Below are 26,875 nucleotides of genomic sequence, written 5' to 3' on the forward strand. Positions count from 1 at the left end.
TTTTCTGGTTTGTTAGACCAGAATAAAACAATGGGAAAAGAGAGAATTGAGCCCTTTTAAATTGCAGACTCATCAGCACCAACCATTTTTTAGTATTACAATCAACGGCATCAGCTCTTCCCTCTAGCTTGCATGGAGAATTCAGAAATAAATATGGCTTTCATATATTGCTTATAAATATTCCTGCAAATTAAATGTTGTGTTCATTACCTTATTCCTAAGAAAATGCTTTGGCGTTTCCCGGAGGGACTGTGCATCAAAAGAAATGGTAACTAAGTGTTACAGTCTTTGTCTAATTCTTGCTTTGTATCATGGATGTTTTCAGGGACCAGGCATTCTCTCATAAAGCAGTATAATGGAGAATTCTTTAGCTAAATGTCTTCTGTTTTCAGGATTGGATTACAGTGATAAAGCAGTCCATTTCAAGCTGATGTGTGTCACTGTAGTCTAGAAGAGTGGAACTAGTTTCAAACTTTGTTTAACCAGAGATTTCACAGTTGTAAAATTACTCATGACCTGCAGCATCTTTTCATGGTATAGAGAAAACCTGAAGAGAAATTGAGTTTTTTGGATTGTAGGGCAAGGTGAAAGTTTTGCTTCAAGGTGTCTTTTTCAGCTCATTGCAAAGCTCCTTGCAAAAAATGAGGACATTTGAAATGCCATCCACTCGCAGGATTGGAAAAACTGGTTGGGAAAAACACCTCTTTCGTCTGGCTACTTGGCACCACAACTAACAGAATAACTAGTTAGATTTGGGACTATCTGCTCTTCAGCTTCTGATTCAGATTTTCTAAGTCCTAGCTTGCAAATGATTTATGCTACTCAGACTTCTGGCTTGTACAATACAAGTGAGTGTATATTTCCTTCCACTGCCTGTTATGAAACAGTTTGTCGTTCTTTTTCATAAATGTTTATCAGTCCTACGCTGGATTTGTATACCACAGCAATGCACTTGCACTTAACAAAGGAAGCATACCAGGGTATAAGCAGCACAGCATCTTTGTGCTTCATCCAAGTAGATGTCATTTGTACAAAACAGGGAGGGAAGTCTTTACAGACTTCCTTCCAGGCCTAACACCAAAGCATTAAACAAGTTTCCCACAAAGTGCAATTTGGCTGATAGAAACTTAGATTTCTCTCCAAATTAAAGCACAAGCCTAAAGAGGAAACAAGAAAAAAAATAAAAAATGTATCACTTATGTGTCTTCACCTGATCACATAAATCACTTGTGTGACTTTACAGAAAAGTCAGTGGCATCCTGCCCGTGAAAGAGTCACAAGACCATGTACATGTGCGCATAAATATAGGTACCTGAGGACTGAGGTTTGCGCTCCTTTCCTTTACATAGTCTCTCTCACATTTTTTTTAATGAAACAGACCAATATCAAACATGAAGTAAATTTTATACAATTACATTTTTATAGCATTACACCAGTACACGCGTTCTTTTCCAGACGTTTCACAGAAAATATTGTTACTGTAGTCACCGTCAGAGGAGTGACTGAGTACATATCAGAACTTTTGAAAAAAAGCATGTAGCACCCTAGAGGACATGTTAAAAGTTTTGATTCTAAACAAACACAAAGCCTGGCAACCTTATTTTGGAGTGAGAAGCGCAGTTAATCATTGAAATGATTCTCAGGAATGTATCAGTTATGAAGCATGGTAAGTTTGATAAGTTTTTTTCCCTTTCTTTTTATAAATCCTTGATGCCCAGGAATTTGCTAAAAGTTGCAAGAATTTTCACAAAGCATATGTATGTATCAAATTCTAAGAACCGTCTTCATGCTAGTTGTCATTTTCCCCAGTATTATAGTTTTAATTAATGTTTTGTGAAAAGAAATGGAATCATTAGTGCATATATTTTTTTACTCAAGTTCATAGGTCTTGTTAAGAAGACCCTGTATACTAAGGGGAGATGTTAAATATTTTTTTTATATTCCTTCCTTGTTCTGCGTATGTAAATATATATATAATACCATGGAAGGAAAACTTGTGAAAAACTAAATCTAAAGCAACATCTATATGTCTTCTCCTTAGATAATTCCAAGGATGCAATGGTAGGTAGTAACAGCTATTAAAATTGCTGTTTAAGAAATAATAAAAAAAAAATTCATATGATTTACATGGAAAAAAAAAAAAGAAAAAAAGAAAAAAACCACAAATTTCCACTTCAAAAAACATATAGTGAAAACTTGCCTGAGCAGCAATTGGAAGCTTTCAATATTCTAGAAAGAATGATATTGTTTCTTAGCTCTGACAGTTAAAGTCACGATTTTCAAGGTATCTTCGTGCATGCCTACTCAAATAATTATTCCATTCATCAAGTCAAAAGCATTATTGATTTCTGTTTAGAACAATAATCTTTGATCAATTATGTTGAAGATTATTTATTATTCCTCAAATGTATTTTTAGCTTATAGTGTGATGCATATTCTGCAGTAGCATTGGCAATATAATTTATACTTCAAATTGTAGCCAACTTAAGCAAATGCTGAAATTTATTAATAATCCTCATTTCTCTGTCTTCCTGAAAAAAAGTCTCTACTTGGCTTTTGCCTCAACTGTGAGTAAAGAAATATTGCTATGTTCTTACCATCAATGTCTTTGCTATGCAACATTAAGACTGATTTCATCTTTCCACTTGCAGATGTATTGTAGATATGACACTAAACATGCAGAAATCACACTTGGATGGGCCAAAAAAACGTTATGAAAGTACAAACTTTTATTAGGATGCAAATAATTTTAATATTGATTAAAACATGTATAAAATTTCTTTGAGAAAAATGGGAAGGAGCTTTTTAAAAATACAAAATATTTGGTTCATATATTTGAATGCATTGCAATGTTTTTTAATATCTATTAGCAATTACTGACTTGATTGAAATTGCAAAAATTGAACTTTTTGCCTTCTCATCTTCAAAACTGACAATTTTCATATCTCTTTCATTTAAAAATTATCACAATTTCCTAAACATTCTCACTGTTTATCTTCAATAAGCTGGCTGTTTTTCGTTATTAAACTGGCAGTTATCAGCCAGTATTCTTTCTCTGAGCTAATTTTTCACTGAATATTTGAGTGTTCAAGTACAGGATAAAATTACCATCTGCTATTTTAACGAGTCTCTGTTTAGAATCAGAAGTGAGATACCCTTTACACAGATTTCTTCAGACATTCTGTAGCCAACTTGTCTTCCTTGCTAATGAATGTGCTCGTTATCATACTAAGTCTTACACAGAGAGATTAGGTTATCTGACATCCATTTGCACCAAAAAGTCAAATATGAGGCATAGTGCTCTGACTTTCAAACTCTGTGGGGGGTTTAGATGGTACCGGTGTAGAAGGCGGTTTCAGTTTCTGTTGCAGTTGCTGCTGCTGCATGCCAAGAATTAGCTGTAAAGTTGACTTTATGAGATGGATAAACTAAAGGGCAGAGAGGCCACAGCAGCATGTCCTTTCTGGTTTCTTTCCGTTCTGTGAACTGTAGTATAATACCCCTTGCAGGAACTATAGTGGTATCTCCTCTTAGCAGTTTCTGGAGATCAGGCTGAAAGTTTTCTTCAGGCTGTTTTCAGGCCTAAGCGCAGATGATATTACAAAACTCCAGTCTGTTTATTTTTCTAGATATCCTCTTTATATTGCCTTCCTGAGTTGATCTTTCACTTGCATGTGACGTTTTGCACTCCTGAAGCCTTTTGGCTGAGGGAGGAGATGGGTGCTATGAAGCTGCTGGGCTCCTCCCTCCCTTAGCAGCAGCAAACCTGTGACAAGAATGGCTCTCCTATGTGCTGGAGGGATCTTTTTCAATGCAGATCTTGGTGACAGCACATTGAAGCTCTGCTTACCAATATAGTAAAAGTTTGGTTTAAGCACATGAATAGTCTTACGAGCCAGTTCTGTTCTTAAAGAGTTTGTTAAATGTAAGTTAGATGCATTTCATTTTCATAGGGAAGCAAATGTAAGGCTGTGGCGATACAGCTCCCATTCCACTTATAGGTAACAGTTTTCTAATTAATTGCTGTTTCCGAGACAATTAATAGTGCAATTAGCTGGTTGGACTGAAAAATATGGGCCAGTGGAAGCTTGCTAACTAATATGCTATGGATGATTAAATCTGCACTCTGCACAAAACCACCACAGAAAAGCTGTTAGACTTAAAATTTACTTATGAAGCAATTGCAGACAGTTAGGTTTTGTTCATTTATGTTCACAAATTTCGTATTTCTGCACTCTGCCTACTATTGTTTAAGCTTGAATGCTTGGCACATCCAACTGAAAAATCATAAATGAAATTTTAAAAATCAGAGTCAAATCCACATATTATCAAATACAATTTTGCATTTCATACTTATGGAAAAAGATATAATTCATAGTATATTCTAATAGCATGTGGCCACATGTCTGAGATCAGCTTACTTATTTAGTCTGGTGATTGACAGATGCATTTGGTAGCTTCTTGGATATTTTATAGGGAAAGAAAATAAGGTTAAATCTTAATGATATGACTACTACCGACTTGTCCATGCCCTCTGCCAAAATTCTTATTTATTGCTTTTTTCCTCTTGTGCTTATGACTTCAGAAATCTGCTGTGGCTTTTAAACTGTGCACTGCAAACCAAACTGAATTATAGACCCAAATCTTTGGAACAGATGCTGTTTCCTCAGTGAATCCCTTTTGTGCTTCCAAAATTAGCATTGCCAATCAAACCAACAGGTGGTGTATGGTTACACAGTGGATCCCCTCTCACAAGATACTTTCTTTCAGGAAACCAATCAGAACTGGCCTGATGATGTAGACCTTGTCAGCAGAGCTGGGGTATATAAAGTAAAACAACTATGTTAGCACTTCTGAGCAGTCGTGCATTCCCCGCCTCGCCTCGGGTGTAGGGATTGCAAAAAACAAAACTACACTGTCAAGACTGTGTAGTTTTGTTTTTATGGTTAGAGGCTCATCAATTCTCATGCTGGGATTGTCTAAAAAAATCTTACTCTGGATAAGGACGTCGTTCAAGAAGATTTCGTTGGGCTTAGCCCACTCCTACAGGCACTTTGAGATCTCAGGTTAGTAATGTATTTCTCCTAGTGTAGCTGATGTTCTATTAGTCAATAAGCTTGATCTGCTCTCTATTATATATGTTTACTCGCATGAGGTATAGATTTCAGAGTATGAGCATGGAGCACATAAACTCTTACAGGATTGTCTTAAAATTTCAGGGGTTAAGTTATGATAACATTCAGTAAAGAGTTATTGCAGTATAATTGTTGTTAAAGTTGATATAAGTGAAGATTTGAAGAAGGCATGGAAATATCTGCTTAACTTAAAAACTCCTTTCTGTTGGGGAGTGTTCAAGGTTATGGTACCAAGAGATAAACTGAGAAGCTCCAAGAATAGCTCTGATAAAATGCATGTGGTATCAGCTAAGCGCTGATGACTTTTTAAGGGAATCAACTGCTAAGGTATCAATTACATGGCAGCTCTGGGACACTTGTCTGTTGTCATTCATAGCCAGGAAGGTTATTTCTGGAACATGACATTTCAGATGCATACTTTCAATCCTAATTATACAGAAAAGCCTTATAAGATCAGATCTTCAACACCAAAATTTGCCTAGACAAATGAAATACATGAATTTTATATGAACTCAATGAAAATTATACTTAATTGAATGATTAATAATCTATTCCGATGTCTGAAAATTATAATATTTCACTGTTTAAATACTTGTAAGATTATTTTCATGTATATTATCTGAGCATTAAAACCAACAACCGAAGTAGATCTCAGTGAATTACACGTGAGAGGAATTTTTCTTCAAATGCCATTCAGAGAACTGATGCTGTTTTAGGATGAAATTTGATATTTTCCCCCATGAAACTGTAAAGTATGTTAAAAGGCTGTTCCTCTTCCAAGCTTGAACAATGTCCAGATAAAGGCAATAAAAAGCAGCTCAAAATCCCTGCAGAATATCTCATTCTACCCCTTCACTTTTTTATGATCAGATCAGACATGAATTTCAGTGAGAGAAGTCTTCCTGAAGAATTTCCACACCTTTGAAAGGTGGGGTAAATTTAACTAATTGTGAAAGGCACTTCACCTTCTCATTAGTTTTTAAGTCTGGAACTGACGTATAATCAAGTTCTAAAGCCAAAGTGAGCACCAGAAATTTGTGTAAGAGAAATGAGTTTGAAAGGGTTATGAAATTAACTTTTTGTTAGTAGACCGTGATATGCTCATGGGAAGTATTTTTTTTATGAGGAAAAAACTGTAGCTTTAATTTACTATATGAATGACACTATTAAGAAGATACTAGCTAAGTTTTTAAAAGCCGCATATTTAAAACCTTGAGTTTAAATTCAACATCACTACCTAAATAGTTTCAAGCAAATGTAAAATACTTCTAATACAGAAGCCTTTTTATTGACAGTGTGCTATTTCAAAGTAGGATCTTGCTGCATAAGAGAAGACAAACTATTTTTCTTTCTGATTTCACATGGGTCTGCAGTTGTTCAAACCATCAGTGTCAGTGGCTACCTTATACCCTAGCTCACATTTCGAAGGTGGTTGTCTCCCCATATTCAAAATTCCACTGAGATACTCTCTAAGAAAGAACAGAATTTTATCTGCATCTATATAATGCCAGTATGATTCTGTGTAAAATGAAATTATTCCTTACTTGCAGATTGCCTTTAAAAGAGAGCCTCCTGGCAACTTTTGATTATTAAAACAGATAGGAGACCTTCACATTTTAATTGCTGTTTACTGACCTAGTTATCTTCCGAATGGAGAATGCAAATGATTTGCAATACCACAATATTTTCAGATCCTTCCAAAGAACTTTTATACAGAGATTGTTTTCTCTTTAGGTAAAGGAGATTAATGGAAAAATAGAGGCTAGATGACCTGTACAAGGTCATGCAGTGAGTCAAGTGGAACTTTTTCTCCTGCTGCATATTTGTAATGCCAATTCATAGCTGTACTAAATATGTTTCACATCCAACTCAATTAAGTGCGCCCTAAGATTAACTCGCTACACAACCTTGTCAAAACCTACATTCTTCTCATTTCACTAGGTCAATGTGATTTAAAACTAGGAATGAATAATTACGAGTAATTACAGATATTCCTAAAAACCAACAAGAAGGATGTGTGCATAGTAACAAAATGACCAGTAATTTCTGATCATGTTCTTGTTGTTTTCAGAGTGCCTGTAAAGATGACGACGAAAGCACCAACATTTACGCAGCCGTTACAAAGTGTTGTGGCACTGGAGGGTAGTGCCGCAACCTTTGAGGCTCATATTAGTGGTAAGGTTTTGATTTATTCTTGCAAGATTTATTTTTTGTTGTTACTGGTAACATCTGTGCTATGGAAAACAAATGAAAGCACTTTGTGTAGCTCATAATCTGAATGGATAATGTTGAAAACTGAATGTGCAGAATGACCAGAATTCAAGCTGTGGTGGTCAGCTCTGTGAGGTGCTGCCAGGTTTTCACAAACATTCTGCATAAAGTTAAGATGGCTCCGAGGAAATCGCCAATCATCCTGCCAATGAGATTGGTGTTAAGTTCTCATGTATGTTACAATCATCAAAAATAGGGAAAACAGCTGGTATGTAGATAAAAATGCATACTGTGCTAATTAGAGACCCTCATATCAGTGCAGAAAGGGTAATCTTGTTTGGATAATAGTGAGATGGAATGAGGAGCCCAGGTACAAAAGCGAAGCCAGCTTTTCATTGACGTGATGCTAAGCCGTTTTTTTTTCTGGCTAAGCCGCATTTCTCTCTGTGTGTCCTTGAGTTTACTTAATCCCTGCCAGAACTCCAAAATTAAAATCATGACATCTAGGTGCATGTTGTCCATCTCATTAGCCAGATAGTAGAAGCATATGGTTATCATGATTGTAATACAAGGCTGGATGAATAGAACTTCACAGTTGTTGCTGAAATTTAAAGGTGTCACCTCATTTTAAAAGATATTTTATTTTACCATTCTACTCACAAAATACCCTAAAATGTGGCAAAAACCAAAACCCTCAACATGTAAACCCTGAGACAAGGTTTCATAGAACCAACACCCTGTTCTAAGTGTGTCTCTGACCTCAGCAGTGACTAAGGAGAAATGGCACATGTTCTTGCTGAGGGAATTATACCGTCTTAGAGGCATTAACAATATGATAAGCCACATACCATAAAAAATTCTTCTGAGTCTAGAACTACCCAGATGCTCTGTGACAGGTGCAAACACATGATCTGTCCATCTATAAAGCACTGACATCTGCGGTCCACTGTGGTTCATCACTTGGACATTTTGGTGAGCTCTAGTTCACAGAAGACATTTGAACACCTCTATTTCTGTAGACTACATCCATAAAAATTTTTCTTGTCATATTCTTCTATTTGACTCTCTGTTCTTCAGTTAATTGCCTTGTTGTCTATGCATTTCAATTTTCAGTTGAAAATTTAATTTCAAACAAATTCACTGACCCTTACAGATAGATATTTGCCACCAGACTTAGTAAGATTGCTAGTGCTACTTCTCAATGTGTGATTTCAGCTCATTTCATTTATGTGAATACCAGTAAGTTCTTAGGAAGGGAACTTGATTGCCTACTTTTAGAAGGTTTTTCTACCTATTTAAAATTATGATAAATATGGTGTAGTTTAATACCAGATATTATGTGAGAATATATCCTGTCAGCTTTTATTCACCTCACATTGCAAGACTCTGAAATATCTTTCCTACACCCCAGAAATCCATCAAGACTGACAGATCTGACAGTGTTTTAGTTTTTCTAATAGATAAAAAAATGAAAGCTTTATTTCTTGATCTAATTGCATAAATAATGGACTACAAAGCTTTATTTCTGCTATATAGTTTTTTTTTTTTCCATAAATCATTAATGGTTTTGAAATTGAAACTCAAACTTTCTGTTTATCTCTGAGAACACTGCCCTTTATATACAAATATTAATACAGAGCTGCCATTTGAATATGAAAAGCTCACTTTATTTAGGGGTACCGACATGATCTCAGCAACCACTTGTGATGCAATTTTGCAGCCTGTAACTGGAAAAAAATGAACGATATTATGTCAGATTGTGTATCAAGTGGTATGATGTGAAGCTCTGATAGTTGATAAAAATACCCAATATCTCCCTGTACACTCAGAAAACTCAGATCATTTGATAAGCATGATTCAAAAGCAGTAAATTCTAAAGCAGGTGGTAAATAATCAAGTGGTAGCGCTAGTGGGTGAGCAATGACTGAGAGGACATGAGATAGCACATCACTGATTAGAAGGTTTGCAGTGCTGCTGGTGTTAGAACTGTGCCCATCTTTATGTTTTCACATAAGTGAATTTTTGATGTATTACCCAATGGAAGCCAGACTTTACACTCTACATATTGTTGAAAGAATCATAGATTTTTGCATAGATTGGCAGGTCCCAACATTTACATCATTGCCAGGACAATTTAGTAGAATTCAATTTCTTAAACGCTAACTTCAGAAACCTCAGATTCATATTCTTCTTTTTGGCAATAAAGCTCAAAAAAGTTGAGTAATTTTCAAATGAAAAATAATTTTTCAGTAGTTACAATTTAAGTCATGTATAAAAGTAAATCTCTCTTTAATAGCGATAATCTGAAGAAAATTATATAATTTAGTTCCTAGCTTTATGGCATGGTACTTGTGTTCAGATTATTCAAATGACTTCTAACTTTAAATCTCTTGAACATAACAATTTGAGACGTCAAAATAGCCTCTTTTTTTTTTTTAATGTATGCCTTGTTCAACCTAGTGCACAAATCTCTGTGTTCACTTATCATCATATAACACTGGATGAAGAAAATAAACGATGCTGGCAACATTTCAAGCAATTCACTATTGACTATGTGATTCTCAGTTGCCTAGCTTAGGATGCATTGAAAGTGATATGCAGAAGTTTAGGATGCACATCTATGGATCAAATCAGTGAGATCTGCTGGAGAGGCTATGTTTACAGTGATAATGCCCAAATTGTCCTGTACTTGTAGTTCAAAATCGCATTATACTATCTCCATCACGGCTATTTAATAACTTCCACTGGTGAAATTAGCAATGCTTAAGTCTACTTTTACCTTTTACACTTCTAAACTCTTTTAATACTAACCTAATTCTCTCAGTGTTTGTATTCTACATATGTACTTAGCTTTTCAGTTATGAGTAAAACCTGAAACTTTCCTAACCATCTGGTGTGACTACAAACACTGAGTAAAAGCTTCTAAATATATATCTCAGCTTCTCTTTCATTTTATTCTCAAGCAGTCATTATCCTGACACATGAAAACCCAAAATAATACATTTTTAAGAGGATCTATCCATAAAGGAATCTAAGTTCTGTGCTCCTAGAGATTTCCAAACAACAGAAAGTGGAAATGGGAAAATTAGAGCAGCAGTAATAATTGCAGTCTTTCATTCCTGAGTCAATTTGTAGTGTTCACTTAAGCAAGGAAGTTCATGAAGTAAATGTGCCCAGATTTTAATTTTGGAGAAATGATGTTCCAGATCAAGAAAAGATTTTGCTCTGGAACAGTCTCTTTATAGTAGCTGCTCCCCTTGAGTAGCTCTTTAAAAAATAAATAAATAAAATTGCTAGTTTATCAAAAGTGTTTTGGTTTCTCAATAAAGTTGACCAAGTTGAATACTGGGAAGAGAGTTTCCGTCAGGAACATAAGATCACCACTTCAAGCTGAAAAGAAGCAAACACAGACATAGATGGAGCTCTTCTGACCAGAAGAATCATGTTTTTGACCCTGACAACAAAATAAAGTTATATTTGAACTACAACAGATCAGCTGATCGTAGCTGACTAGAGGATCTAATTTATTTTGTCTCCTATTAGATTGGATAATTTTGCTAGCAATAAACATTACTACTTAGACACTAGCAAATAAATAACAATCATCTTGCATCAATTCATCCTCCTCATAATTTTCATATATGCTGCCAAATAGTACAATCCATTGTTTATTCAAGCAATTTCCTAAGTGCAGTTGCTACTGTGCTTATACTATTGTTCTTTAAAATACCGTGTTTTAAACTCACTTCGAACAAGGAGTTCTTTTATCACTATGTTACTGGAAATAATCATAAATCTAGGCCTATGACATTATTCTCCACTTCAGCCATGTATACATGATCAAGTACAAGAGCTTCTCTGAAAGTTCTGCCTCCTATTTTATTCTGTTGGCTAAGGATGTCAGAGGTAGATGGTGGTGGTATGGCAGTAGACGTTGAACCTAACTATTCTGTTACACTTTGTTGCCATGTGATAGATGGCAGCAGAGGGACAGACTGAGAAAATGGCATCTGACGTGGAAGTGCGTATCAAACAAAAATCGTTTTGTCTTCTATTTGTTTTCTCTAGGTTTCCCAGTTCCTGAGGTGAGCTGGTATCGGGATGGCCAGGTTCTCTCTGCTGCAACTCTGCCCGGAGTGCAGATCTCGTTTAGTGATGGCCGCGCTAAACTAGTGATCCCCTCCGTGACAGAAGCAAACAGTGGAAGATATACCATACAAGCCACCAATGGATCTGGGCAAGCAACTAGTACTGCTGAGCTACTTGTTACAGGTACTTGGCAACTCAATAAGTGTTTCTCTCTAGTAGTAATGTGAGAAAGGGAGCAATAGCAGAAGTGTCACAGGTGTTGAAAAGGTTTAAATTTGGAGTACGTGATTAACAAAGAAATGAATAATAATAATGAATATTCTCATATAAGCTGAAGTCTAGGCTGCTTTATACTCACGAATAATTACTAGTAACATCCTTCACACTTTAACATATAATCTTCATTTCGTAAACTTTTATTCACAGTTAAAAATTTCTGGCCTATCTCTGTACATACTGCTACTCATCTGATCTGTCACACTGGCTACAGTCAAACCAATCATTAAAGAAGGATAGAGTACTGCAGAAAGGAAATCTCAATAATATTTAGCTTGATAACTCACTTAGAGTTACTATTAAAGAAAATATCTAGCCCTAACAATTCTGTTTAACAATTCTTCTTATTACTTTTCTACTTTTCAATAAAATTGCAGCTGGAACTGCACCACCAAACTTTTCACAACGACTACAGAGCATGACTGCAAGGCAGGGAAGTCAAGTTCGACTTGACGTGAGAGTGACTGGAATCCCTACACCTGTGGTGAAGTTTTATCGGGATGGAGTCGAAATCCAAAGCTCCCCCGATTTTCAAATTTTACAAGAAGGAGACCTTTACAGCCTAATAATTGCAGAAGCATATCCTGAAGACTCCGGCACTTATTCAGTAAATGCCACAAATAATGTGGGACGTGCTACTTCAACAGCTGAACTGCTGATTCAAGGTAATGGAACTAGATTTACAAGCCATAAAAATAAGAGTATGCACTGTTGTAAAGATACAATATATACCACTACATCAAAGTCATATCAATGGTATTCTAACTCTTAAAAGAGTTATTAACTTCCTGTGAAAAATCATTATCTCCAGTGAAATTTGCCAAAGGTTTTGTTTGAAATTTAAAAAAAAACCCTGATTCACCATGAGTCTTTTTTAAACTGAGAATACAGTAGACAGAAACAAGTGTGGAATGGTTTCTGTTATTCTTAATTTGTTCAGTATTTCTTAAGGTTATATTTGTAAGCTGACTTTGATAAAATATATATATTGGACTATGTAAATGTATGTGGTCTTGTAAGTTAGCTTGGTAAGAATGAAGACTGTGCTTAGCAGAGAACTGTAGCAGTAAACCATTCTACCCAAAGAAGTTTCTACTGGGTTGCACCTCGGTCAGACTTCCAGATCAGATGTTTAGCCATTGAGGATCTAGGACTTGATCGAGGACTCCAATCAAAAATAAATGTTTTTATATTTACTTACTAATTCAATTCTAATGACATAGTAATGCAGAAAAGATAAACCTTATTTCAATTGTTTTCACAATTGTTTGTGTACAGATGTTGCAGGAAAATTATTTGGCTGCTTCACTCTTTCTCTATTGTTTATATACATTTGTATATAGATTGAGTACTCATTTATTTCTGCAATTGCATGTTTATGGGCATATTTTCCTGACTATATTTTCTCTTTCAAAAGGCGAAGAAGAAGCTGTTCCTGCTAAAAAGACAAAAACAATTGTTTCGACTGCTCAGATTTCACAAACAAGACAAGCCAGAATTGAAAAGGTATATTTTTCAAAAACAAGCAATGTAAAACTTCAGTGTGGATGATTAAGTGTGCAGTATCTCAGACTTATTTTCTTGGTTTCATTGCAGAAAATTGAAGCCCACTTTGATGCCAGATCACTTACAAGTGTTGAAATGGTCATAGAAGGTGCAACAGCCCAACAGCTCCCACACAAAGCACCTCCACGAATGCCTCCTAGACCTACATCAAAATCACCAACTCCACCAGTAATTACTGCAAAAGCTCAAATGGCACGACAGCAGTCACCATCACCTGTAAGACAATCACCATCACCTGTAAGACATGTCAGAGCACCAACACCCTCACCAGTAAGGTAAACATCTTTCAAACAATATCACTTTTTAATCACTTCCATATACAGCTTTAATACTGCAGAATGAGACCATAGTATAAAATGGAAGAATGCACTGACTTGGTACCATGAATTTATTCTGATTCTGAAATGTAATATACTATATTTGCCACTGCTGAAAAAGAAGTGTGTGACTCTCTTTTGTAAATTTTCTATCTCATATGGAAGAAAATTCTTTACACAATAAATCCCATTTGATTGTTTTATATACAATCGAAATAGCACTCAAAGCTCCAAGTGCATGATGAAATAGAAGAAAGCAACAGAGCAGTTCCCCCTTTATGATTATTTTATACAAACAGAGAAAAGAAAAATGACTTTGATGGGTGGCAAACAGAATGGAAGAATATTTGAAAATGGTGAACACAGGTTAGTCATTGAATCACAGAATGGCTTGGGTAGCCAATGGACCTTACTGCTCACCCAGTTCAAATTCCCTGCTGTGGGCAGGATTGCTAACCATCCAGTCAGACTGCCCAGGTCCCCATCAAACCTGGCCTTGAATGCCTCCAGGAATGGTTCTTCCATGACTTCTCTGGGCTGCCTGGGCCAGTGTCACCACCCATGCTTTATGTATGTGCTTGTAATGACTGCAGGAAAAAATGTTTGAAATGTAGATAGGGTACAAGTCATTACGAAAAATGAAATTCAGCTCTGATATGGAAAGGATTTTGCAAGGGAAAGTGAGTAATTTGAAGAGCAGGGCCTGTGGTCTAGAAGATCCTGGTAGTTTCATGATGACAGAAAGGTAAAGAGGCAATAGTTTTCTAAGTCCTGCGGTCCCAGCATTCTGAAGCACAAGCATTAGGGAAGCAACGTGTCCAAGCTCTGCAAAGTCTCAACTAAATTGCCAGTACTAGATGTGCTGATGAGTTTTGCCCACTGACAGTAACTTACAGCACAGACAGAAAAGAATTGATAGTAACTAGCAATATCAAGATGAACGACTAATTCAGTAGTGCCATCTTGAGTGCATATGGAACTAGAAGTCTCATTCTCCCATGCTAGTCAAACCATTTTTAAGACTGCGTTACGTCAGAAAAATAAATCTTAATGTGATGCTGCTGCCACCTATTGCTGCAGTGGTGCAATATTCATGAACATTATCTGAGAAATGCAACATAACATAATTCCTTGCAAAAATAGAAAAAAGTTAGAAAGCCTATGAAAGTATATTGAAAAATGCCTTTTATATCATTATTAGGAGAATGAAGACAGAGGAATTGGAGACTAATTATATATTTTTGTATTTAAATGTATGTACTTGTGTGAAGTGCACTTTTACGTTTACCTTTATTTCGATTTGGGAATCTGAGCTACTGAAATGATAGGTTACACAGATGAGTATGAAAACAAACAAAACACACAAAAATTTAAGGCATATACTAAGGTAGATGTAACTTTCAAATAGAACACCTAACAAGCCTTTTAAAACGTATCTTCAGGGCTTTGTAGTTCTTCAAAAGGGGGAAAGAATTCAAGTTCAGGCCAATGTTCTTTATAGGATAGTCATGACACTACATGAATTCTATGTATTGTCATTAGGTCCGTTTCTCCTGCTGGAAGAATTTCTACCTCTCCTATTAGACCAGTGAAATCTCCATCACCAATCCGTAAAGCACAGGTAGTGACACCTGGGGCTGAAGTCCTTCCTCCTTGGAGGCAGGAAGGATATTCTGCAACCACTGAAGCCCAGATGAAGGAAACCAGAGTATCCACAAGTGCTACTGAAGTAAGAACTGAAGAAAGATGGGAAGGAAGATATGGTCTGCAAGAACAAGTTACCATTAGTGGTGCCGCTGCTGGTGAGGTTGCAGCTGGTGCTAAAGAGGTAAAGTCTATTTTTGGAAAGAATATTGGTTTTGCTCTGTCTGTGGATGCACTACTGCTGAATAGATGAGCTAAATGTTTTAAAGACTTGTGTGTAAAAGTAGTTGAGAGAGTTCTGCTGCAAATGTTTAAATGCTGGACTGCAACATTCTGTCTGTGTACCTGCTTTGTGCTTCTTCTATGTGTATGCACAATATGAAAAAAATGTTTTTTGATGTGACTAATGTAGGTGAGAAGGGACAGTGAAAAAACAGCAGCTGTTGCTACGGTTGTTGCTGCCGTGGATCAAGCCATGGTGAGAGAGCCAGCTCCAAGTGTTGTAGAGCAAGCTGCTAAAAGGACAGCTATGACTGCAGTCCATGTTCAGCCTGTTCAGGAGCAGGTAGAAGTAGAGCACAGACATTCTATAATTTCCCCTTTATTTCTTCATCCAACATGCAAGCAAGTCTTGATTTAATGTGGGATTAACAAACTGGTCACCACAAAAGCATGCATAACTCACACAGAACATCTTCACTTTAAAGGAATGTTTGTGGATTACTTACGCCATCACTTCTCTTCATAGTGAGATTGAACTAATTATTCTTAAACTTTTTCTAAGTTTAAGAATGCTATCTATGAATGTGTTCCTAAATTCTCCCGTGTCAGTTACTTTCTAACATTTTTCTTACACTGATGAACTTTTCCCTCTAATATCTCATTTATATTTTCCCACTGGGGATAAAATAACTCTTCTGTGGTGTTTTTCCTTCATTTGCATTCCTTTCTTATTTTCCCTTCTTCTCTTTTCATGATTCCTTTGTTAAACTGAATTTTAAGGCTTTGGTCTTTTGTTTGTTTGTTACTATAAAAATCAGATGAGAAAGGAGGCAACGGTAGTAGTTACCAGTGATAAAGCTACAAAACAAACAGTAATATCAAGAACTAGAGAAGGAATTGTTACTTCACAAGAACAAAGACACATCTCTCGCGAAAAGGTGAATACAGATGTTACCCATAATTCTCATACCCTATCTTGTTTTTTTTAAAAAATCAAATGTATGAAGGACAACCTATGAAAAATATGAACATCTGGAAAAAACTATCTTCTCATTTGATACCCTGTTCACTCTTCCAGTTTACATTGCTATCATTCTCCCACCCCTCCTTGGTGATGTCATTCTTTTTTAAATTTAATTTCCACAGTTAATACTTCAGAATGTGATATCTAAACTTCTGAAAGTTTAACTTAGAAAAACCCCATTGTTTATGTTTCATGCTGGTTTACATTTTAGAAGTGACATAAGAAATATCTCTTAGATTTTTTCTTTTCTTTTTTTTTTACTTTATTTCTAAGCTTGCTATTTGCAGCCTGCTTTGTTTGTTGGAAGCACTGTGGGTCAGAACAAGTGGGAAAAACTCATTCTGCATTGAAATCCGTTTTGAAAATACCAGGAGGTGACTGGGATACAGGTTATTTTAGAATGCATTTTGTAAGATGAATTTGATTTAATGGAAGACCAGCTTTTGTAGATAAATGTTACATTTACATACCTATATGCTAGAATGTCTAAGAAAGAAGCTGTAACTTAGAGTACTGAGAAACAGAAATCCACCTGAACAGAAAATCACGTTACATGAGAACTTCCTGGCAAAATGAAACTTACCTAAAACTTGGTTTTAGTATCCTTCACTTTTCCAAACTCATTATGATGCAGAACAGTTTTTCTCAGATCCCATTTCTTTTATTACTGCTTTTCAGTAGCAAAACAAACCTTTTTTCAGTGTTTTATTTTAATGCTAAGTGTATAGAAATGCTGTTTATGTTGTTAGCTTTCGTACTAGATTTTGAAAATCAGATTTTAATGTTTTTCATCCATTTTGCTTGTATTCTCTTTCCCAAACTTACAGAAAATCACATTCCTTATATTTTGAACAATACATAATTTAAACTTCCTTATTTATAAACATCCAGGTAAGAAAAGAACCAGAGAAAACTCCAGTACCCACAGTAATAATTGCCACAGACAAAGCCAAAGAACAAGAGAGAATATCAACAGCTAGAGAAGAAATATCAGTCCGACATGAGCAAGTGCATGTTTCTCATGAGCAAGTGAGTAAATCTGATATAGATGTTTAACTCATTTTTATATTCTAATAACCTTATAAATACTTCATTCTTCATCAGATGTCCTGTGCTTCTTCCCTTTGCTTTTTTATGAAGATGAGATTATAAAATTAAAATGTTATAAAGTGACTTATTCCTGACATAGGTCCAGCATTAGAGGTACAAATCTGCTGAATTCATAGTGGATCTGTCTACAAGGAAATAATGTAGCCTCCTTTCCTGTGGTTTCCATAAGCAATATGGCTTTTGTTGCTAGCATTTCTCAGAAATGCTGAATGATGATTTACTACCTTTGCTTTTCATCTGAGGGTAGATTTATGAAGATAAATTGTGAAGATAATTATCAGCATACGATAATATTTATATCTGGAGCTTGATTTAATGAAGCTCATATTTACGTGAAAACAGTGCATTGGATAGATCAAATTCTGGAATCATTTTTCATTGAAGTAATTAATGGAATTGTTCCATCAACTGATGGAAGTAAATTGAATCAGTAACTCGTGTTTTTAAATCAACTGTCTCTACAAAACAGCACTCATATATTTCAATTAACTCAGAAGTGGAAAGATTCTTTAATTCACATATAGATTAATGTGATGTATTAGTGACTTTGAATGGACGTAGTTCAGCTAGCATATAAGATAGGGCTACCGCTTGATCTGTACAGAGGAGTTATCTCATTTCAGAGGTGGTGTTTTTCTCTTATTGATATATAATCTGAAATCCTGACCTGCTTTCCTGAAAAATTTTGGTGACAGACATAATTGATTGCTATTATTTTTCTTCACTATAAAACTAGATAAGAAGGGAAGATGTGAAACCTTCTGTACCAAAGGTGGTGATTACCACTGATAAACCTAAAGCTCCAGTCTTAATATCAAAAAGTAAAGAAGGAATTGCAACCAAACAGGAACGTGTGAGCATAAGCCATGAAAAGGTGATTGGCACTGTAATGACCATGTTTGTCTTGTTATCCTCTAGTCTTTGCAAACCTTTTGTTTCCCTGAGCAAATACTAACTATACATTTCCAGCTCATTTCTTTCTATGATTGATTCCACTTACAAACCTTTAGAACTCTCATTAATTAGACTATGTTACACCACCCTGTCTTTCTCTCCTAATTGTTTTCATTAATGAGATGCCCATAATTTTACACTGACTTTTGGAATGGACTGTCTGACTCCTGAAATGCATATTAACTTTTTTAAAAATATTACTTTTACTTAAATAGGTATCAAGGTGTAACAATTACTACTAATACACACATAATAGAGAGCTGTCTGCAGTGCACAAGGATGTAACCCTTTAATTCTCCTTCTGTGTTCCCATCCACAATATTTGTTCAAATATTTTTCAAGACCATATGTAACTGAAACTTTTATTTCTGCTATAACAATTAGATTAAAAAGGAAGCTAAGAAAACTACTGTAGTTCCGAAAATAATTGCACCAGTCACAGTGCCCAGAACTAGAGAAGAAATTACAGCCAAGCAAGAACAAATGCATCTAGCTTATGATCAGGTGAATATAGCTGTTGCAGACGTGAACTGCGCTGTTACAACTTACCTTCTCTGCAAACCTCACCTTTTAAGAGCTACTTAAGTACAATAGGATGCATTTAAATTATTTCCTGATACTATGCCTGTTAAGTGGAATGATATTCTAATGATAGATTCGGTGTGAATTATTAAGTTTCTAGTGATGCCAAGATTTTTGTCTTACCCTGACAGAAAGTGCCACTTTTCAGACTAAGATCAGATGACTCTGTGAAAGTTTCCTCTCTAACAATGGCTTTCTAGTAGTGTTTACTTGATCAAATTGTTTCAAATTCAGTGAAATTTCTGAATCTGCAGTGCTCTTTTCTACAAGCTCAGTCCTTGCAACTTTACAGTTATCAGACAAAACAGCATCTCTAAATTAAGCATTGGATTGTACTGTTCTTCATACCACACAAACTTTACCATCAGTACACTTCTATCCAGTTTGTTATGTCTGGCAACTAAATACGTGTTGATTCTGCCTTGTTCTGGTAGGATTTACCACAGTAGAAAAATTTTTCTAGCATTGTATAGCATAGGATCTCTCATCTGTGGGTGAGAATTGGCAAAACCCTTTGCTTAAAATTGACATGCTTTGCTGGAAGCAGTAAAATATGCATTTATACAATGCTATTATAAAATATAATTTAAAGATTGTAACATTCAAATCTGACTCAAAGGAGTCAGAGTGCAAGGAGATTAAAATTAATTGTTAGAAGGTATAAATTGAGGGCCAAATTCAAGCTAGTATAAAGAATGATTTTGAAATTTGCAGCAAACAGAACTGAGGTCCCTGTAACCTAAACACTACTTTATTAATTATGCAACATCTTTGAAAGCAATCACATTTTTGCCTTGCTTGTATTACTTTATTTTAAGACTGTAATTGTTTTAAAATCAGCATGAAATTATCAATTAGGTTTTTTCTTATCTATGAGGTGTACATTCCATATGCTGTGTAGTGCTACGGAGTACACCCAGGTATGACAGTAAACAGACAGATCCCATTATCTATTGTTGACTGACTCAGCAGAAGTTTGGGTTTTGATATCATTGATTAATTGAAGCAGACATTATTTATCAACTGTTAGGAAAAGAGAGAAAAAAAAAAAGAGTTCCTGATACAAACATATTATCTCCAGTTTCTCTGAAAACTAAGTTTTCTTTCTTTAGTAAAATCATTTAAAATAGATTAGCATTGAAGTTTACAGATATGCGCATGGTAATTTTAGTCTCTGGATATATTCCTTAGTAAATACATTTGTGTCAGATGCCAGACACATTCCACACATTTTTCATAGCATTTAGATTTTATATGGAGTTGATGAGCAGATTGACTTTAAAATTTTGAACATTTATATAGCTGTTGTACTCAGAGACAAGTAGTAATAAATTCATCTATAAAGCATTAAGAGTGGACTTGGATAGAAATAATGATGTGTGTAAAGCAATCAAGCATAGTTGTAGTCTGAATATGTGTAGATAAAGCTTGGAAATGTGTCTATAATTGAATCTACTGACTTTGAAGTGTATTTGTAAGTGAACACATTTAAAGTTTATTATTTTTGCTTATCTATGTATGGAATGCACCATCTCTTTATCTTGAATATTTTTTACTGAGCAGTATGTTTATAAACATTTGCCAGAAAAGGAAGCCTTTAGTACACAATGATGAGCATTTGTATAAACTTTGACTGTATTATCCGTAGATTGAAGCTGGAAAAAGGGCTGAAGCTGTAGCTACAGTTGTGGCAGCCGTTGATCAGGCGCGTGTTAGATCACCTTGGGAGACAGAGCAAGTAGATGAAACTTACGTCAAGCAGAAAACTTTGGAATATGGTTATAAAGAGCATGCTGTAAAAGACCATGAGGCACAAGCAGAGCACCGTGTTGCTACTAAAGAAGTTAAAACAGTCTACATTCCTCCTGAGAAACATATTCCAGCTGCTGAAAAGAAGGAAGTTCATGTATCAACAGAGGTTAGACTCAGCTTCCATTCCATTATTTTCAAAAAACTGTCTCAGTGAGATGTCTTTCAGCTTAGAGCATTCTCAGCATCACATTCTCAACAATCTTTCCATTGTTTCATGTAGATTAAAAGAGAAACAGAAGCCAAGATTGAGAAGACAATCCACATAGAACACCCGCGACCCCGCACAGCAAGTCCTCACTTCACTGTCTCCAAAATTGCTGTTCCTAAACCAGATCATACATATGAGGTAAGAAGTAAAAACAGTGTAGATAAGGAGAACGTTGTGTTCTAATAACTCACACCATTTTGCTCTTTCTTCCAGTCAGGTATGGTACTTCCTCCAGAAGAAAGATTTTATGTTCTCTAAAGTTATTTTCATCATCTTGTTTGACTAACAAATAGTAACACACACATGCAAATACACACATGACCTGCTGAAATGTGATCTGTAATTATTACTCATTTAAGCAAGACTAGAATCTATTTAAGGAGGCAGCTTCAATTGTCAGACAGTGTAATCAGAAACCCTTTTCATATAATTTACATTTTTTTTATAGAGCAGAAGTGTCCCTCATGAAGGTTATTATTTGCATCACCTCACTCACACATTAATAGCAGTGCCTCCTTTCTTCATTGCAGGTTGCTACATATAAAGCTAACTTTTGAAAACTGGACTGTGCAATATGACATTATCTGTTTTTAGTATTATTCTTTTCATTCTTCTGAATCTTTCAAATAGTATTAAAATTTACACTTAATTAATATTCTCCTTCAAGCTATTAAGATATATAATTGAATAATAGCTTCGAGCTATTATTCAAGCTAAAACTATTTTTCTCTTCATCTGGACTTTAAAAGTGACTTTGCAAATATAATTAAACCATATAAACTTACCTAAAATATTTATATTTATAGATTTTTTGCATGTTTATGCATGCAAACTTATTACAACTGCAAGAACATTTTGAAAAGCCTTTGGGTATCTTAATGACTGTTATTGAAATAAATAGTGGTATAGTTTATTGCAACATTTACTAGATTGTTAAAATAGAAAGTTAACATCTTAAGTGAGTAAACCTAGAGGACGTTTCAGAAGTTTCACTTATGATCTTATTCTTAAAGTGCTACATTAAAAACTAATAAAAGGATTCTGTATCTCTAGTATCCTACTATTGCAATCTAAAACTAGAAGACAATTTTGAATAGGTAGCCTTTGCAGTGTCAACAAAGTAACCTGGGAAGCTAGTGGTGCATATGCAGTCTGCTCAAGAAATATACTATGCCTTCTCTGAAAACAGGAGAATTACAGAGCTGTAAACCTTTATCTTATTTTCCATAGGTTTCAATAGCAGGATCTGCCATGGCTACTCTGGAAAAGGAGTTATCTGCTGCTTCTGCTGCACAAAAGATTACCAAGCCTGTGAAACCACCTCAGCTAAAGCCGCATGAAGTCAAGATAAAACCAGAGTCAGCTCCTCCACAATTTCCCTTCACAGAGGTTGCTGAGACGAAAAAAGAGGTGGATGTAAGCATTAAAGGTGAAGCAGTGCGGGAGGATCACCTGCTGTTGAGGAAAGAGAGTGAAGCAAAGGTACGTCATTAAGAAAATTTCAGGCACTCTGACTGACTTTCACCTTAAAAATGTAGTTGGTTATTATCTCCTTCTTCCAGATTTTCCCTTCTAAAGCATTTGCCTGACTTTTATCTCTTTGCTGTTTTGCACAAATTCTTCTAAGGATTTAATATTTATCTAAGGCAAAAAAAAAGATTTCTCGTTACCTAATTCTGCTTCCTTTGCCTGTAAGATGTTTATTAATAGTGCTTTTGAACAATCTAGGTGACAGAAACTGCCAGAGTTCCTGTGCCTGCAGAAATTCCTGTGACTCCACCCACCTTAGTCTGGGTAAGTTTTACGTATATTAAGGTAGTTACACAGTGTTTTCATGCATTTTGTACTCTGATTTTTTTTATCTTTGAAATCTTGACCATGAAAATTTGGTTTTATGTAATCATACACTTCATCCCATATACAAACTATTCTGTCAGGCATGTCTATTGTGAAGATGAGAGTTCATAGTCATTTCACATAGTCTTTTCACATTTTTCACTGAAAAAATTACTCTCCTTTATTTACATAAACATCATCCTACATAATCTTCTTAATTTTCAGAGATCCCAAATATAGTTTCAAATATTTCACTTGGAAAATGCCTCTTTTTTCATGGATACACTATCGAACAAGACACTGTTTTGAAATAGTCATTAAATTTTTCATTCCAAGAGATTATAGTGATTAAAATCATATAATCATAAAATCATTAAGGTCAGAAAAGACTGCTAAGATCATCTAGTCCAACTGTCAACCCATCAGCTCTGTGCCCACTAACCCATGTTCCCAAGTGTCACCTCTATTCTCTTTGTCAACACCTCCAGGGAGAGTGACTCCACCTCCCTGGGCAGCCTGTTCTGATGCCTTATCAGTCTTTCCAAGAAAAAGATTTTCCTAATATCCAATTTAAAATATCTGCTTAGTAGTGAAAATATGTAATGACTGTGATTTTTCTTTTTCCTGTTTTTGTCATACAGGGTCTCAAAAATAAGACTGTGACTGAAGGTGAGTCTGTCACTCTGGAGTGCCATATCTCTGGTCACCCTCAGCCTACAGTGACGTGGTACAGGGAAGACTACAAGATAGAGAGCTCAATGGACTTCCAGATCACTTTCAAAGCAGGACTTGCTCGCCTTGTGATTCGTGAAGCCTTTGCAGAAGACAGTGGAAGATTTACCTGCACTGCAACCAATAAGGCTGGGAGTGTCAGCACATCTTGCCACTTGCATGTGAAGGGTAAGTATACCTATCACTGAAGGGAGGTTATAATTTTATTAACTGCATGTTACTTATAATGTAACTTCGACATTTTGTCAGTTGTCAAGTCAAACATGTCAAACATATTCCTGGAATTACACTCTAGGGCTGTTCGGAGCCAGGAATGCAAGAATGTATGTTTAAAAAAAAAAAAAAAAAGGGCCCATTGTGAGCTGAGGCTCCCTCAGTGCAAGTACCTGGTCCTCTGAGAAACGCTACTTAACCTTCTCTCACTTTGTTCGCTAAACTCATTGCTTAAGCACTATTCAAAAGTATTATCAAAATTCACTATATCTTATTTGCCTTTCAGTTTCAGAAGAAACTGAGACTAGAGAAACTATTTCTGAGAAGGTTGTTACAGAAGAGAAAAGGTAAAGTTACTCCTAAACAGCCCACTCTTATGGTGGTCATTAGTTTCTTGCATTCTGTTTATGACAGCTTCAGACGTCTGATGATTTAACCTGCGCTGTAATCTTGTTTCAGCTATGTGGAGACAAAGGATGTTGTAATGGAAGATGTCTCTGCTGCAGCTGAGGAAGTATCGGGAGAACCTGTACCTCCTTTCTTCATAAGAAAACCTGTAGTACACAAATTAATTGAAGGTGGGAGCATTATTTTTGAGTGCCAAGTAGGGGGCAACCCAAAGCCACATGTCCTCTGGAAAAAAGGTGGAGTTCCTCTTACGACTGGCTACAGGTAATTTAATGTGCAAAAACTATTTAAACATAATTTTAAAGAATGTGTCATTGATAATAATGTAATTTTGATCCCTTATTGCTGCTAAGCCAATTTCTTTCATTTATATAGCATCACTCATTTGTATAAAAATCATAGAATCGTACCTTATTATATGATACTAGGTCTACTGAGATTTAAAATATAAGTATTCAGAAGATCGTAAAATGAGAAATGCTATATATCTTTGAAAACAAATCAGGAAAAAAATTAAAATTTATTTTATAGTGTCTGTGTAGCGTTTGCATTCTGTCTACAAAAATGTCTGTAGAAAGCAACACGCTTTCCAGTTAAAAAAAAATATAAATTTATAGTATGGAATATATCATACTAGAATAAACTATATGCACACAGCATATAGTATTTTGTTTTGTCTAAGTAGATCTCTGATATTTCAGTTCTGTCTTTGCATCCCATTTCTCTGAGTGTATTACTTTCCTATGCTTATCAGCAGATTCACTGAGGTAAAATTACCTGCAAAAGTTGTTTGATATTTTTTTCCTCATGAATGTTAGTTGTGCAACTGATGAGAATCACTATTGAAAGCAAAGTCATAAAAGAAGTCTGCTTGTACTTCTGTTTTCTATAGATACAAAGTAAGTTATAAACGAGAAACCGGGGAATGCAAACTTGAAATTTCCATGACCTTTGCCGACGATGCCGGAGAATACACTATTGTCATTCGTAACAAATTTGGAGAAGCTTCTGCAACGGTCTCCTTACTAGAAGAAGGTACATTGTAAACAGAAAAGCACTTTAAATGGTGCTGCAAATTCTTTGCAGTTTCGTTTAATCAGTACAAGAAACATAAAGAGAGCGTGCTAATACCTGTTCTAGCTAGTGGCTCGGTTTTTGCATGCAGAGTATTTGACATAAGGTTCTTGAAGGATATATCTTCTTTGTTGGAATGCGCAGCTATAGAAATGTTAAATATGCATTCATAATAAGTTTACATAAGACCGTCACAGGGTTATGTGGGCAAAGTTTAAAAAAATAATAGGTTGACCAATTAAAGGAAAAGAAGTTAGCTTAGGTTAATTTCAGTTGTCCTAATGAAATGCAAAAGAGGTTGTAGGAGACAGAGCTGTCAGGGAGAAAGTAAGTACAGTCACTAAAAGTGCTTCCACTTTGAGAACTAGCACACTTGCAAAATAAAAATTTACCTGTTTAAAAGCTCATCTGAAGGCATTAGTCTTCAGATTTTATTGCTACTTGCATTTTATTGACTAGACAGACCATATTCGCTTCAGTCAAAACAAAAAAAAACCAAAAAATACAAAAAATCCCAGTAAAATAAATTTGTACTTGTTTTCTATTTCAATACAGTGAAAACTATAAGCACTTATCAAAGTTAATGTGTTTTTAATTCCTAGCTGATTATGAGGCCTACATAAAATCCCAACAAGAAATGATGTACCAAACTCAAGTGACTGCATATGTCCAGGAACCCAAAGTGGCTGAGGTAGCCCCACCTATTTCATATGGTGACTTTGATAAAGAATATGAAAAAGAACAAGCCTTAATTAGGAAGAAAATGGCCAAAGATACAGTGGTGGTCAGAACTTTTGTGGAAGATGAGGTATGTTTGCTGTTTATTTTGTATACTGACAAGCTGTTTAAAATCTTTTTTAATTTTACTAGTGCAAGTCACTTCTTTACATTATTTGACACACACAACTCAACTAATGCTACTGCTTTTCTACATAGGAATTCCACATTTCTTCTTTTGAAGAAAGACTTATCAAGGAAATTGAACTCAGAATTATTAAGACAACCTTAGATGAACTCCTCGAGGAAGATGGAGAGGAGATGATGGTTGACATTTCTGAATCTGAAGCAACTGAAGCAGGATTTGATTTAAGATTAAAGAATTACAGAACCTTTGAAGGCACTGGTGTTACTTTCCATTGTAAGACAACTGGATATCCATTGCCAAAGGTACTCCAAACCTGCATGATGTTTATCTATTTATAAAAAACTGATCTACTTGAAAACTCCCTTCACATCTCAGTATCAAATTTTTATTCTGCACAGAAAACAGCACATCTATTAGAAACACAATCTGATGATATCAAACTGATTTTTCTTTTGTCCCTGAATGCAGCAGTGTTAGATTGGTTTGTCATTTCACTGGTAGATTAGGCTTAATCCACCTTAATACCACCAGTGAAATAGATCTTGCTTCTGAGTATGAATTAGCACGCACTCAAGTATTGAGCACAGTTAAAAAAAT

General features: G+C 35.4%; 1 protein-coding gene across 1 annotated transcript in view; it reads left to right on the forward strand.

The window, feature by feature from the left end:
• Positions 1-4,849: 4,849 nt before the first annotated feature.
• TTN (titin) overlaps positions 4,850-26,875 on the forward strand; it is a 235,702-nt gene continuing 213,676 nt past the window's right edge. Inside the window, 22 exon segments of the mRNA XM_031554287.1 lie at positions 4,850-5,066; positions 7,207-7,310; positions 11,415-11,618; positions 12,089-12,376; positions 13,129-13,217; positions 13,308-13,552; positions 15,137-15,422; positions 15,651-15,803; positions 16,279-16,398; positions 17,376-17,513; positions 18,331-18,468; positions 18,933-19,052; positions 20,779-21,048; positions 21,163-21,288; positions 22,381-22,632; positions 22,879-22,944; positions 23,628-23,886; positions 24,218-24,278; positions 24,391-24,603; positions 25,232-25,374; positions 26,016-26,221; positions 26,350-26,580. Coding sequence (XP_031410147.1) covers positions 7,220-7,310; positions 11,415-11,618; positions 12,089-12,376; positions 13,129-13,217; positions 13,308-13,552; positions 15,137-15,422; positions 15,651-15,803; positions 16,279-16,398; positions 17,376-17,513; positions 18,331-18,468; positions 18,933-19,052; positions 20,779-21,048; positions 21,163-21,288; positions 22,381-22,632; positions 22,879-22,944; positions 23,628-23,886; positions 24,218-24,278; positions 24,391-24,603; positions 25,232-25,374; positions 26,016-26,221; positions 26,350-26,580 — 3,699 coding nt within the window. The 5' untranslated portion in view covers positions 4,850-5,066; positions 7,207-7,219.

Source organism: Meleagris gallopavo, chromosome 7 (genome assembly GCF_000146605.3).
Source record: "Meleagris gallopavo isolate NT-WF06-2002-E0010 breed Aviagen turkey brand Nicholas breeding stock chromosome 7, Turkey_5.1, whole genome shotgun sequence".
In the NCBI taxonomy this organism is placed as follows: domain Eukaryota; kingdom Metazoa; phylum Chordata; class Aves; order Galliformes; family Phasianidae; genus Meleagris; species Meleagris gallopavo.